At 35.4% G+C, this 15,654-nt stretch overlaps 2 protein-coding genes across 2 annotated transcripts in view; one reads left to right on the top strand and one right to left on the bottom strand.

The window, feature by feature from the left end:
* Positions 1–10,786, top strand: part of LOC122477084 (fibronectin type III domain containing protein 3C1-like) — an 87,832-nt gene extending 77,046 nt beyond the window's left edge. The window contains exon 19 of the mRNA XM_043569989.1: positions 10,729–10,786. Coding sequence (XP_043425924.1) covers positions 10,729–10,786 — 58 coding nt within the window. The remainder of the gene's footprint in view (positions 1–10,728) is intronic.
* A 48-nt stretch (positions 10,787–10,834) lies between these two features.
* LOC122477083 (fibronectin type III domain containing protein 3C1-like) overlaps positions 10,835–15,654 on the bottom strand; it is a 35,720-nt gene continuing 30,900 nt past the window's right edge. Inside the window, exons 18-21 of the mRNA XM_043569987.1 lie at positions 14,889–14,995; positions 14,574–14,687; positions 12,750–12,899; positions 10,835–10,897 (exon numbers count right to left, since the gene is read on the bottom strand). Coding sequence (XP_043425922.1) covers positions 10,835–10,897; positions 12,750–12,899; positions 14,574–14,687; positions 14,889–14,995 — 434 coding nt within the window. The remainder of the gene's footprint in view (positions 10,898–12,749; positions 12,900–14,573; positions 14,688–14,888; positions 14,996–15,654) is intronic.

Genomic DNA, 15,654 nt, shown 5'->3' with positions numbered 1-15,654 from the left:
AGAGAGAGAGAACTTAAAATCACAAATGAAAGAGGAGAAATAACCAACACCACAGAAATAACAGGCAATTGTCAATGAATATTATGAAAAGCTATATGTCAACAAATTGGTCCACCTAGAAGAAATGGATAAGTTCCTAGAAATATATAACCTACAAAAACTGAAGCAGGAAGAAATAGAAAATTTGCACAGAACAATTAGCAGCAAAGACACTGAGTCAATAATCAAAAAACCCCAACAAAGAAAAGTCCAAGACGAGATGGCTTCATAAATGAATTATAGCAAACATTTAGGGAAAAGTTAATACCTATTCTTCTCAAGCTATTCCAAAAAATAGAAGAAGGAAGGCTCCCAAATTCATTCTATGAGGCCACTATCACTTGCCAAAACCAGATAAAGACAGCACAGAATGAGCTATGGGCCAGTATCTCTGATGTACATAGATGCAAAGATTCTCAACGAAATACTAGCAAACTGAATCTAACAATGCATTTAAAAATCATTCACCACAATCAAGTGGGATTTATTCTCGGGATGCAAGGGTGGTTCAGTATTCGCAAATTAATCAATGTAATACATCACATCAATAAGAGAAAATATTAAAAACACATGATCATTTTAATGGAGGAAGAAAAAGCATTTCACAAAGTACATCATTCATTAATGATAAAAACCCTCAAGCAAGTAGGTGTAGAGGAAATATACCTCAACATAATAAAGGTCATATATGAAAAACACTCAGCTAACATCATACTCACTGGGGAAAAATTCAGAGCTTTTCCCCTAAGGTCAGGAACAAGACAAGGATGTCCACTCTCAGCACTTTAATTCAACATACTACTGGAAGTCCTAGGCACAGCAATCAGACAATAACAACAAAAATAAATGGCATACAGATTGGTAAGGAAGAAGTAAAAATTTCACCATTTGCACATGACATCATACTATGTATTGAAAACCCAAAAGACTCCCATTTGTAGGATACAAAATGAATGTACAGAAATCTGCTGTATTCTATACACCAGTAATAAAGCAGTAGAAAAAGATGAAGCAAACAATCCAATTTACAATTACAACAAAAAAACAAGATACCTAGAAATGAACCTAATGAAAGGTATGAGGGAGCTGAACTCTGAAGACTATAAAAAATTGTTGAAAGAATTTGAGGATGTCACAAAGAAATGGAAAGACATTCTATGCTCATGGACTGGAAGAACAAATATTATTATAATGTCTATGCTACCCAAAGCAATCTACAGATTTAATGCAATCCCTTTCAAACTACCAAGGGCATTTTTCACATAACTAGAATAAACTATTCTAAAATTTTTATGGTATCACAAAAGAACCCGAATAGCCAAAGCAATTTTGGAGAGAAAAAAAAAAAAAGCATAGCTGGAGGCATCACAACTCCGGGCTTCAAGTTATATTACAAAGGTATAGTAATCAAAACAGTATGGTACTGGCACAAAAATAGACTCACAGACCAATGCAACAGAAAGGAAAACTCAGAAATGAAACCACAATTATATGATCCATCTTTAGCAAAGCAGGAAAGAATATTCAATGGGAAAAAAGACCATCTCTTCAACAAATGGTGTTGGGAACACTGAACAGCTACATACAAAACAGTGAAACTGGACCACTTTCTAACACCATACACAAAAATAAACTAAAAACGGATTAAAGACCTAGATATGAGACCTGAAACCATAAAAATCCTAGAAGGAGGCATAGGCATAAATGTCTTTAATATTGGCCATCAAATAATTTTTCTGGATATATCTCCTGAGGCAAGGGAAATAAATACAAAAATAAACTCGTGGAACTACAGCAAAATAACATCCTTCTGTATATGAAAGATACAATCCATAAAACTAAAAGTCAACCTACTGAATAGGAGAAGATATTTTCAAATGATATATCTGAAAAAGGGTTAGTATCCAAAATATATAAAGAACTGGTACATCTCCATGCCCCAAAATCAAATAATCAAATTAAAAGTGGGAGTGGAGGGGCACCTGGGTGCCTCAGTTGGCTAAGTGTCCAACTCTTGATTTCAACTCAGGTCATGATCTCATGGTTTGTGAGATTGAGCCCTGCATTGGGCTCCATGCAGTGTGGAGTCTTCTTGGGTTTCTCTCTCTCCCTCCCTCTTTGCTCCTTCCCTGCTTGCACACACACTCTCTCAAAATAAACGTGTAAAAAATGGAAACAAGATATGAACAGACACTTCTGCAAAAAAGACGTTCAAATGTATTACAGACACACAAAAAGATGTTCAACATTACTAGGCATCAGGGAAAAATGCAAGTCAAAACTTCAGTGATGAAAAAAAAAAACTACAGTGAGATATCACCTCACACCTGTCAGAATGATTAAAATCATAAACAACAAACATTGGCTAGGATGTGGAGAAAATGGAACCTGCTAGCACTGCTGGTGGGAATGCAAACTGGTGTAGTCACGGTGAAAAGTAGTATGGAGGCTCCTCATAATGTTAAAAATAGAACTTCCCTACAGTCCAGTAATCACACTACTGGGTATTTACCCCCAAAAGACAAAAACACTAATTCAAAGTGATACATGCACCCCTTTGTGTACTGCAGTATTATTTAACATAGTCAAATTATGTAAGCAGCCCAAGTATCCACCAATAGATGAATGGTAAAGATGTGGTATGTATGGGGTGCCTTGGTGGCTCTGTTGGTTCAGTGTCCTACTCTTGATTTTGGCTCAGGTCATGACCTCGTAGTTTGTGAGTTGGAGCCCCACATTGGCCTCTGAGCTGGCAGTGCAGATCCTGTTTGGGATTCTGTTTCCCTCCCTCTCTCTGCCCCTCCCCCACTTGCACTCTATCTCTCTCAAAATAAATAAACATTAAAAAAAGATGTGGTATATATGTATATGTATAGGCTCATTATTCAGCCAGGAAAAAAAGAATGAAATCTTGCCATTTGCAGTGACATGGATGGAGCTAGAGAGTATAATGCTAAGTGAAATAAGTCCATGAGAGAAAGACAAATATGACATGATTTCATGCATATGTAGAATTTAAGAAAAAAAATGAGAGGAAAAAATGAGAGAGAAAGAAACTAATAGACTATAACTATAGAGAGCAAACTTTTCATTACCAGATGGGAAGGGGGTAGGAGGATGAGTTAAATAGATGATGGGGATTAAAGAATACACTTGTTGTGATGAGTACTGGGTGATGTATGGAATTGTTGAATTATTATATTGTACAGCTGAAACTAATATAACACTGTATGTTAGGTATATTGGAATTAAAATACAAAAAAAAAGGGTGATGACTGCCATTCTGACAGGTGTGAGTTAATATCGCATGTAGTTTTTGTTTGTATTTCTCTGATGTTTAGTCATGTTGATCATCTTTTCATGTACCTGTTGGGTATTTGTATGTTTTTTTTGGAAATATGTCTATTCTTTTACTCTACTAAGTTTTAAATTGAATTATTAGTTTTTTTGCTATTGAATTGTATGAGTTCCTCATATGTTTATGATAGTAACCCTTTATCAGATATATGATTTGCAAATATTTTCTCCCATTCTATAGGTTGCCTTCTAACTTTTTGGATGTTTACTTTGCTGTGCTGAAGGATTTTAGTTTGATGTAGTCCCACTTATTTATTTTTGTTTTTGGTTCCTTTGCTTTTGGTGTCAAATCCAAAATATCATTGCCACAACTAATGTCAAGAGGCCTACCCCGTATGTTTTCTCCTAGGATTTTTATAGTTTCATTTCTTATGTTGAAGCCATTAACTCATTTTTTACTGATTTTTGTGTATGATGTAAGATAGTGGTTCAGTTTCATTCTTTTGCACATGGCTGCCCAATTTACCATTTAGAGGAGATAATCCATTTCCTCTTATATATTCCTGGCTCCTTTGACATAAGTTAACTGACCACATATCCTGTTTATTTCTTGGGTCTTTATTCTGTTCCATTTATTTATGTATCTGTTTCTATGCTAAAACCATACTGTTTAGATTACTATAGCTTTGTAATATAGTTTGATAGGAGGAAGTATGATGCCTCTCCTTTGTTCTTTGTCAGGATTTCTTTGGCTATTTGGAGTCTTTTGTGGTTCCATAGAAATTTTAGAATTGTTTACTTTATTGACGTGAAAAATGTCACTAGAATTTTCATAGGGGTTGCATTGAATCTATAGATTCTGTGATAGTTATGGATATTTTAACAATGTTAATTCTTCTAATCCATGAGTACAGAATATCTTTCCATTTAATCGTGTCTTCTTCAGTTTCTTTCAACAATGTCTTATATAGTTTCAGTAAATCTTTCACGTTGGCTAAATTTATTCCTAAGTATTTTATTCTTTTTGATACAATCATAAATGGGATTGTCTTCTTACTCCCTCTTTCATATTGTTTGTTATTAGTGTATAGAAACACAATCGATTTTTGTATATTCATTTTGTATGCTGTAACTTTACTGGATTCAATTATGATTTCTAACAATTTTTTGGTGGAGTCCTTAGAATGTTCTCCATATAATGTATCATCTGAAAATAGGGATGGTTTTACTTCTTTCTTTACGATTTGGATGCCTTTTCCTTTTCTTCCCCAATTTCTCTGGCTAGTGCTCCTTGGACTATGCTGACTAAAAAGTGACAACTCTTGTAACTGATCCTTGTCTTGTAACTGATCTTGGTGGAAAAATTTTCAGCTTTGTACCACTGAGAATAATGTTAGCTGTGAGCTTGTCTTATCTGGCCTTATTACGTTGGGGTATATTTCCTCCGTAAGCAGTTTGTTGAAAGTATTTGTTATTTTGAATGGATGTATAATTTTGTCAAATGCTTTTTCTACATCTATTGAGAGGATCATATGATTTTTTTGATCATATGACTTTTATCCCTCATTTCATTAATGTGGTATATCACATTGATTGATTTGCAGATGTTGAACCATCCTTGAATTCCTGGAATAAATTCTACTTGATCATAGTGCATTATACACTTAATGTACTGTTGAATTTGGTTTGCTACTATTTTGAGGATTTTTTGTTTCTCATCTATGTTTCTCAGGGATATTGGCCTGTAATTTTCTTGTACTGCTTTTGTCTGGTATAGTATCATACTGCTGACCTCATAAAATGAGTTGTGAAGTATTCTCTCCTATTTTTTGAAAGAGTTTGAGAATTGCTATTAGTTCTTTAAGTGTTTGGTATAATTCACTAGTAATGCTGTCAGGTCCTGGACTTTTCTTTATTGGGAGGTTTTTTTATTATTGAATCAATTTCCTTATTCATTATTGATCTGTTCATATTATCTATTTATTCATGATTCAGTTGGAGTAGATTGTATGTTTCCAGGAACATATCTATTTCTTCTATGTTTTTCAACTTGGCATGTAATTATTCATAGTAAACTCTTATGATGCTTTGTATTTCTATGGCATCTGTTGTAAAGTCTCCTCTTTCATTTCTATTTGAATCCTTATTCTTATTTTCTTGGTAAGTTTAGATAAATGTTTGTCTATTTTGTTTATCTTTAAGAAAAACATCCAAGTCTTAGTTTTGTTGATTTCTATTTTCTTTTTAGTCTCTATTCATTTCTGCTCTGATCTTTGTTATTTCATTTCTTTTACTAGTTTACTGTTAGTTCATTTTGTGATTTCATTATTATACTAGGCTTAGTTTGTTTTCTTTTTTTAGTTTGTTTAGTTTGTTTTCTTTAAGGTGTAAATTTAGTTTATTTGAGCTCTTTCTTTTTCTTTATTGTAGGCATTTATCACTATGAAGTTCTCTCTTAGAGCTTTTGCTGCATCCTATTAAATTTTTGTATGTTGTATTTACATTTTCAATTGTCTCAAGATATTTTTTTATTTCTCTTTTTATTTCTTCTTTGACCTATTGGCTATTCAGTGGTATGTGGTTTAATCTCCACATATTTGTGAATTTTCCAATTTTCTTCTTGCAATTAATTTCTAGTTCCATACCACTGTGGTTGGAAAAGATACTTGATATCATTTCAATCTTCTTAAATTCATTAAGGCTTTTTTTGCGACATAACATATGATCTATCCTTGAGAGTATTCCATATGTGCTTGAGAAGAATGTGTATGCCACTGTTATATAGAATGTTTTATAAATGTCTGTTAAGTCCATCTGGTCTAACATGCAGGTTAAGTCCCATGTTTCCTTACTAATTTTCTGTTTGGGCAATCTATCCATTGTTGAACATGGAATATTAAAGTTTTCTACTATTATTGCATTGTTGCTTATTTCTCCCTTAGGTCCGTTAGCATTTGCCTTATATTATTTAGGTGCTTTGTGTTGGGTTCATTAATATTTACAAATGATATTGTAATGGATTGAGCCATTTTTCACTGTATAGTAACCTTATCTGTCTCTTATTGACAATTGGCTGAAAGTCTATTTTGTCTAATATATGTATATCTACCCCTGCCTTCTTTTGATTTCCTTTTGCATGGAATATCTTTTCCCATCCCTTCACCTTCAGTTTGTGTGTGTCTTTAAAGCTGAAGCAAATCACTTATAGACATTATATAGCTGGGCCTTATTTTATCAGACACTCTGTGCCTTTTGATTGTAGAATTGAATCCATTTACATTTAAAGTAATTATTTATAGGTTTGGGCTTACTACTGCCATTTTGTTCATTGTTTTCTGGCTGTTTTGCCAGAATTCTCTTGTTTCTTTTTTCTTCTCTTGCTTTCTTTGTGATTTGATAATTTTCTACAGTCATATCCTTAGATTATTCTCTTTATCTCCTGTGTATCTATTATAGGTTCTTGCTTTGTGATTACCTCCAGGCTTATATAAAGCATATTTATAACAGTTTATTTTAAGCTGACAGCAACTTAAATTTAAATGTGTACTAAAGATATGTATTTTTGCTGTACCCCCCCCCATTTTATGTCTTTGATGGCACAATTTAAATCTTTTAATTTTATGTATCCATTAAATTTTTGTAACTGTTTTTAGTACTTTCATCTTTTAACATTCATAATAGATTTATACATGTCTTACCCACCACCATTACATTATAGTATTCAGAATTTAACTATATAATTACCTTAACCAGTGAGATGTATAGTTTCATGTTTTCCTATTACTAGTTAGTGTCCTTTCATTCAGTTTTAAAAGTCCCTTTAACATTTTTTGTAGGACCAGTCTGTTGGTAATGAACTCCTTCAGGTTTTGCTTGTCTGGGAAATACTTGATCTTTCTAATTCTGAAGAACAACTTTTCTGGGTAGAGTATTCCTGGTTGGAAGTCTTTTTCTTTCAGCTCTATGAATATATCATGCCACTCCCTTCTGTCTTGCAAAGTTTCTGCTGAAAAATCTGCTGATACTTTTATGGGGGGTTCTCTTGCATGTAACAAGTTGTTTTTCTTTTGCTTTTTTTAAGATTTTTTCCTTGTCTTTAACTTTTTACAATTTAATTATGTGTCTGGATATGGGTCTTTTTTGGATTATCTTAGTTGGACTTTCTGGGCTTCTTGAATCTGGATGGCTGTTTCCTCCCCAGTTTATAGCGTTTTTAGCTACTGTTTCTTTGACTAAACTTTCTTCCCCTTTCTGTTTTCCTTTGGGGATCTCTGTTATGCATATATTTATTTGCTTTATGGTATCCCATAAGTCCTGTCTTTTTCATATTTTTGCTTCTATGGTGGATGAGTTCCACTGCCCTGTCTTCAGACTTGCTGATCCTTTCTAACACTTGATCTTGTCTGCTGTTCAGCACTTTTATTGAATTTTTCATGTCAGTTTTTATATTCTTCACCTATGTGATATCTCCTTGGTACTTTTTAACTTTCTATCTCTTTGTTGAAATTTTCACTTTATCCATGCACTGTTCTCCTGATCTAGAGGGCATCTTTATGACCACTGTTTTGAACTCTTTATCAGGTAAATCTCTTGTCTCCATTTAATTAAAAGCTGTTTCTGGAGTTTCGTCTTATTATTTTGTTTGGAACATATTGTTTCCCCATTTTACCTGACTTTCTGTGCAATATATAAAACATCTACTTCTCCCACAATCTTGAAGGAGTAGCCTTGTGTAGGGTATGAACATTATCATTTGGCCTCGTCCTAGCTCTTAGTTTTCTCTCAAACCTTAGTGATTTTGCAAGCTAGCATCTTTGTTCTTAGTGGTTCCAGTAGTTGAAGTTGTTGCCAATATCTGTCAGTGTCCGAAAAGGATGGATACCAGTTGGCACTTACTTTGAGCTTATTGGAAGCTGGACCCTCAGCTATAGCTTCTATGATAGGCAAAACAGTCTCTTTCAGGGAAAGACTGGGAGATGAGTATTTCTAACTTGTGCCTCTGTACTGAGATCTTGGGTTATAGCCAGTCAAGAACTGTTTCTTTGTTTGATACAGTATTCTGAAACCTACAGATGCAAGTTTCACTGGTCACGAAAGCCAGGAAATCAATAGTTGCATCCTCTGGGTTGCAACCAAAATGCTGGGGTGCCATACATGTGCACAAGCTCCTTTCAAGGAGATACTGGTGACCTGGAGTGTGGCAGAGGGAGATTTCAGTCATCCCTTAGATGTGTGCTAAATTAGGAGCCTGACCCTCAGGTTACAGCCTTAAAACTATTCAATTAGGCCCTTTTTCAGGGAAAGACTGGGAGATGGGTGTTTCTACTACCTCTGCACTGAGACCTGAGGGAATAGCCAGTGTGAGTCCTAACAAGCCAATTAAGACTGCTTCTTTGTTTGGTTAGTGTTGTGGGTCTCATGGATGCATGCCCCCATTGGATTTCAGGATAGGCCGTTTTATTTTTATTTTATTTTATTTTATTTTTATTTATTTTTTTCAGTATATGAAATTTATTGTCAAATTGGTTTCCATACAACACCCAGTGCTCATCCCAAAAGGTGCCCTCCTCAATACCCATCACCCCCCTCCCCTCCCTCCCACCCCCCAATCAACCCTCAGTTTGTTCTCAGTTTTTATGAGTCTCTTATGCTTTGGCTCTCTCCCACTCTAACTTTTTTTTTTTTTGATGCTAAGTGAAATAAGCCATACAGAGAAAGACAGATACCATATGTTTTCACTCTTATGTGGATCCTGAGAAACTTAACAGAAACCCATGGGGGAGGGGAAGGAAAAAAAAAAAAAAAGGATAGGTCGTTTTAGAGCCCTGTCTGTTAGGTGGAAGTTTTCAAACCTGGTATACTAGATGTTGGGTCCAAAATCTTGATTCCTCACGGAGATGTTGGCAGTTGTGTTTCCTCCCCCATTGTATGTTGCTGTGCTGGTGTGGAGTTTATACCGAGAGTGTATCTCAGCCTTTCTTACCAATTTTGATGTGGTTTTTCTCTCATTTGCCTGGTGTTTATGAGTCACTCAGCTATTTTCTGGATTTCTTTCAGAGGAAATTGTATATGTAACTGTGGTTTCAGTGTATCTGTGGGAGGAGATGATTTCAGGAGCCTTTTGTGTCACCAACTTGGACCAGAATCCCAATGTCATTGCTTTTCTGAAGTTCTAAGCCTTCTTTTGTTATCATTTCCTTTTTTTTTAAAGAGTGCTTTTTGTAACCAATTTTAATTGGGAGTGTTACTGGCAACAAATTCTTAGTTTTTCTTTATCTGAGAGTGTCTTTATATTTTCATTCCTGAAGGATATTTTTTGCCTAATATAGTTTGTAGTTGACAGTTTTCTTTCAGTACTTGAAAAATGTTATGCAACTTATTAAAATGGTTTCAAAAGAGATATATTTGTCATTTGAATTGATTTTCGCCTATAAGTAATGCACCATTTCTGTGTGCTTTCAAGATTTTTTCTTTGTTTTTTTTTTCAGAAGTTTAATTATGAATTGTTTTGGTGGTGTGGATTTCTTCACATTTATCCTATTTTAGATATTCTGTTTTTTTAATATTTTGGCTTATGTTCTCCCCCAAATTGGGAAGTTTTCATTATTTCTTTGGGCAAGTTTTTAATTCACACTCTTTTTCTTCTCTCCTTCTGGGAGTTTAATGATATGACTATTATCTCTTTTGTTATTTTTTCATATGTCCCTGAAACCTTGTTCAATTTTTTCTTTTAAAATCCTTTATGTATTCAAGATTTTATTAATCTGCCTTCAAGTTCACAGATTCTATCTTCTGTCATCTCCACTCTACCGTTGAACCCATACAGTAAGGTTTTTATTTTTGTTATTATATATTTCAGTTCTATAATTTCCATTTGGTTCTTTTCTATAAATTTTTATCTCTTTTATATATTTTATTTCTTTGTTGAGATTTTTAATATTTTTTTAAATTTATTACAAGGTATCTCATAATTGCTTGTTGAAGCATTTTTTGATGGTTACTTAAATCCTTATCAGATACTTCAAATTTCTGATTCATCACAGATGAATTAACTGTTTTTGATTGTTTTCATCATTCAGGTTCTGATTTCCCTGGTCCTCATTATAACAAATGATTATTCTAGACATTTTTAATATTATATTATAAGAGTCTGGGTTATATTTAATCCTTATCATAGTAAGCAGTATCCCTTAGAAGTATAGTGCAAAGTTGGGTAAGGTGGAAATTCCTCTCTTATCTACACCTTTTTGAAACCTTTCTAACAGAAGTAGAGCAACTATTTGTACTGTATTACTGTCTCTGAGTGTGGACTAAGCTCAGCCCCCCACAGGTTCCTGATGATACCACGAAGGGGGAAATGGAGATCTGACTAACATCTCTGTGTTCCTGTAGGGTGGAGGTGGAAACTCAGTTCCCAGTAGGGTCTCAGTTCCCAGTAGGGTCTAAATGACACCATGGGAAGGGAATGGGGGAGTGGGGCGCCAAGTAATATAGCCTCTCACCACCTAGATTTGCATCTTTGATGCTGAGTAGAGATAAAGGCTGAGCTCTCCAGCAGACCCTGCTGATAGCAGGTGAAGGAGGAATATGAGTGTTGACCAGCTCTATTTCCCAAATTGTTATTCAGTCTTAGTGCTGGTAGGTGGAAATTTAGGTTAAACTTCTCACTAGGCCTTATTGACACAGGAGTAGGAAGAAAGTAGAGTGCTGACTAGCCTGAATTATATCAGTCTTGGTCAGTCTATTGCTGCTGGTTGAGGGTGGCGGAGGTTCAGTTTGCCAATACTAACCCTTCAAGGGGATTATATTGCTGCCTCCTGCTTCCATCAGAGAGGTATGGAAGATCTTAAGATCCCTACTTGGCCATTACTGACACCAGTTGACAGGGGAATGGGAGCAGAGCACTGCCTGCTTTTGATATGCAAGGAATGAAAGATCAATTCCATGCTTGGCCCTGCTGAAACTGAAACCACTTGGTAGGGAAATTGGAGCATGTTCCTTGTTGTTTCTGGGGTGGGTTGGATGGTCAACTTCCCACTCTGCCTGTTGAAACTTCAGGGGTGAAGAAGGACAGGAGTGTGTGTGCTTTCTCAATTGATTTTTGGCTGGAGTAAGGTGGGAATTACTTAAGAGATTTTCTGTGATTAGGCTAGCATTTTCCTAGTCACTTTGTTGAGGGGAAGCAGGCTTTTTCTGGAGGTTTTTTTCCTGTCTGTTCCTGTTTGCAATTTTGAGTTGGAGGCTTCTCCCATACCCTTTCTGGGACATGTGTGAGGAGATAAGTCTAGCAGGGGGCTCACCACTGTATTCTTTCTCAAGTTATGAGGTCTTAGGATCTTTGCCTTTCTACATTTTTCTTTCTTTCCACCATTCAGAGTCTTCCTGTGCTGTTTGTTGTGTTATGTTCAGATTTTTTAGTTACAAAAGGGAGGGTCTGGGAGGTATGGGGACACTCTGTCTTGGCAGGATCCTATTCCGTTGATTTTTACCTCTCTAATATGTTTCAAATCCATTAATGTCCCGGAATTCCCATTGTATCATCCTTAATATTCATAAATTCACCCATCCTTTGGACAACCACAGTGGCCTCCTCACTAATAAATATATATTGTAAGAGCATTTTTCCAACAAAAAATATAGACACCCAAAAAGTTAACAACGGATTTTAAAAAATTACTTCCAGTGCTGAAGACAATTTGGGAGATGGAACTTAGATTCTTAGTATTAGGGCTCCTAGGATTTGATGACTTAAGTTGATAGGGACAATAAATAAGATCATTATAAATTTGGATTGTCTCCCCTAATCTTAAAGTTATGAGTCTTACAATTATGGTAATTCAGAGGAGAAAGAAATCACTTCTAGCTACGGTTTTCAGGGAAGCATTCATGCAAAAGCTTGGTTTTATGGGACAAGACAGGCAAAAAACAAGGTATGAGCAAATATACGAGGCATACTTGGGGTGGTGGTAGAATAGACTTGTTTGTTTGAAATGGTTTCTGACATTTTTCCTAATTAATGATAATTATCACTTACAGTGCTTTTTAATTTTATGGATTAACAAGTCACTGGATTAGAAATTTTGATTCAGTAGGTCTGAGTGGAAGTGTAGGAATCTATTTTAAACAAGCATTTCAGGTTATTGTTAAGTTCAAGGTAATTTGGGAAACAGAACTGTAGAAAAGATAATGGCAGATCAAGTTGGAATAAAAGTAGGTTCCAGATTATGGGGGGGCTTTAAATGCCAGATGAAGAAGCTCAGAATGATGTTGCTGAACATGAGGAATATTTAACATTTGGAATTCTGTGACTCCCTTCTATTCACTACACTGGAAATGGTGCCAGTATTATGGATGTGGGTAGCATAGGTTAATAACTGTTCTCTTGTTTACATGGAAATAACTGTTAGGATTACCTGAACTCTGCAAAAATATGTAGTTGCAGGAATGAGACCTTTAACTTCATAGCTCAGACAAGGGCCAGTATATATCAAGTGCATCGATTCTTCAGTTTTTCCCCACTCTAGTCTGTAATCTGTGATTTCGGCACCATTACATACAGGAATCTAAAAGATTCAACAAAAACAGAAATTGATTTTTTTCTATAAATTGTCACTATACTAGATACTGTGGAGCATTACAATATGATCTTTTGATGTCAAAACTCATATTAAATGGTATGAGATATAGACAAGAATAGAAATAATTAAGCATAAGACAGAGCACTGTAATTGACATTAAAAGTCTCAAAATTAAGAGAAAAGATTGGCTAATCGCACATATTTGATAAATTCCTGTTTGTATTTTTTTTTTAATTTGTTCAACGTTTTTTATTTATTTTTGGGACAGAGAGAGACAGAGCATGAACAGGGGAGGGGCAGAGAGAGAGGGAGACACAGAATCGGAAACAGGCTCCGAGCCATCAGCCCAGAGCCTGACGCGGGGCTCGAACTCACGGACCGCGAGATCGTGACCTGGCTGAAGTCGGACGCTTAACCGACTGCGCCACCCAGGCGTCCCTCCTGTTTGTAATTTTAAAATTATTCTCAAATAGCTTACTTAAAAAAGAGCACTCTTAGATATATTAATGTTGCTTAACATTACTATTGATGATAGTGGGATAAAACACAAATTCCAGTAGTCTCTGGAATTTGTACAGTGCTGTAATTAGACCTTTTATTATTATCAGATTAAAAGCTTTTGTGTTAATACTAGAAACCCTCTGCTAGAGTCTGGGAAAAATGGAAGAAAAATTCAAAGTTACCTAGGTGGCTTAATAATTAGGCCGACTTTTTTCAGCTTGCTTAAATGGGAAGGTATTCACATGAATGCAAAACATTTTTAATTAATTATTTTTAATTTTCAAGTTAGTTAACATACAGTGTAGTCTTGGTTCTGGAGTAGAATCCAGAGATTCATCACTTACATGTAACACCCAGTGCTCATTACAACAAGTGACCTCCTTAATGCCCATCACCCATTTTCCCCACCCCGCCACCCCCCACTCCCATCAACGCTTAGTTTGTTCTCTGTATTTAAGAGTCTCTTGAGGCGCCTAGGTGGCTCAGGCGGTTAAGTGTCCAACTTCGGCTCAGGTCATGATCTCACAGTTTGTGAGTTTGAGCTATGCATCAGGCTCTGTAGCACAGAGCCTGGAGCCTGCTTCAGATTCTGTGTCTCCTCCTCTCTCTTCCCCTCCCATGCTCATGCTCTGTCTCTGTCTCTCAGTAATAAATAAACATTTAAAAAAATTTTAAGAGTCTCTTCTGGTGATGCAAAACATTTTTTTAAGCTTCATTATCTCATAGCCACATTTTAATGTGTCATATTGTAGAGTTACATGCAAACAAACACGACCAGAGATTTCCCAATGAAGTTTTTTAAAAAATAATAGATTCTATAAATTTACTTATTTGTTTTTTTATTATAAATTCATTTAATTTTATTACCTCATATTTTGGTTTTAAGAATTAAATTAGTTACCTATTAATAGTCTATTTGGTTTTCCAAGTTAATAATCTCCATAAAAATAGGATCTGGAAAGCAAGATTACTATAGTCTTAGCATTTCTAATAGTACTAGTATCAGGTTTTATGTGTGTTCTAGAATCATGATCCAAGGCTTATGGGACCTTAATCTAAACTCTAACTCCTTAGGGAGTTGTGTACTTTCAAAAACATACTAAAGCAATTGCTGTGCGCTTATGGAACAAAATTAATAAAAGTAAGTTGATAACATACCTCCCAACTAACAGCAATGCAGGTTGGACCCTTGCAGGTTACCACAGGTGTACCACATTGAGAAGGAGGGCTTGGAACTGGTGCACTTTCACACTTCATTGAATGAGATCCAGACTACAAATAAACACAAGCAAATAAGAAAACACAAAAATGATTGTGCAGGTATAGTTACTCTCTATCTTGACAGGGAGTAGAAACATATATTCATCCAAAGTGAAATGAACGATGAATGGGCCAACTGAACAATATAACTTCCCCAGCACTATTCACTGCTTTTAACCAGAAACTGGATTCTTCAGAAATTAATTTACTCACTGTGCATCTCACTTTGGAGCCAGGATGCCTTCGTTTGTCATCTTGGTTACCTTCTGCCTTTTTGACATTTGCAAATGCTTCCGAGTTTCCATTAGTAGGAGGATTGTCTACAAAAATGTACAAAATAAACTACAAAAATGTACAAAATAAACTTAAAAAATTGCAAATAATTTTAAGGGTGTTACTTTAAAATAACACAAAATAACTTTATAAGACACAATGTCAAAGCACATAATAAAGTAACAGAAAATACAAATTATATTAGTTTGTGTCAATTTTAAATTTAATGTAAAGACACTTAAAAAGTTTAAAAATCCATTAAAAAATGGATTTACCTAGAGGGTATTATGCTAAGTGATGTGAGTCATACAGAGAGACCATATGATTTCATACCATATGATTTCACTTATATGTGGAATTTAAAAATGAACAAACAAAAAACCAGACTCTTAAATACAAAGGACAAACTGGTGATTACCAGAGGAGAGGTGGGTGGGGGGATGGGAAAATATATAAAAGGGATTAAGAGGTATAAACTAACAGTTATAAGTAAGTAAGGGGCGCGTGGATGGCTCAGTTGGTTGAGTGTCTGACTTCGGCTCAGGTCATGATCTCATGGTCTGTGGGTTCGAGCCCCACGTCGGGCTCTGTGCCGACAGCTCAGAGCCTGGAGCCTGCTTCTGATCCTGTCTCCCTCTCTCTCTGCCCCTCTCCCACTCTCACTTTGTCTCACTCTGTCTCTCAAAAATAAATAAATATAAAAATA

This window comes from Prionailurus bengalensis, chromosome X (assembly GCF_016509475.1).
Source record: "Prionailurus bengalensis isolate Pbe53 chromosome X, Fcat_Pben_1.1_paternal_pri, whole genome shotgun sequence".
NCBI classification, from domain to species: domain Eukaryota; kingdom Metazoa; phylum Chordata; class Mammalia; order Carnivora; family Felidae; genus Prionailurus; species Prionailurus bengalensis.
This window is presented reverse-complemented; position numbering and strand designations above follow the sequence as displayed.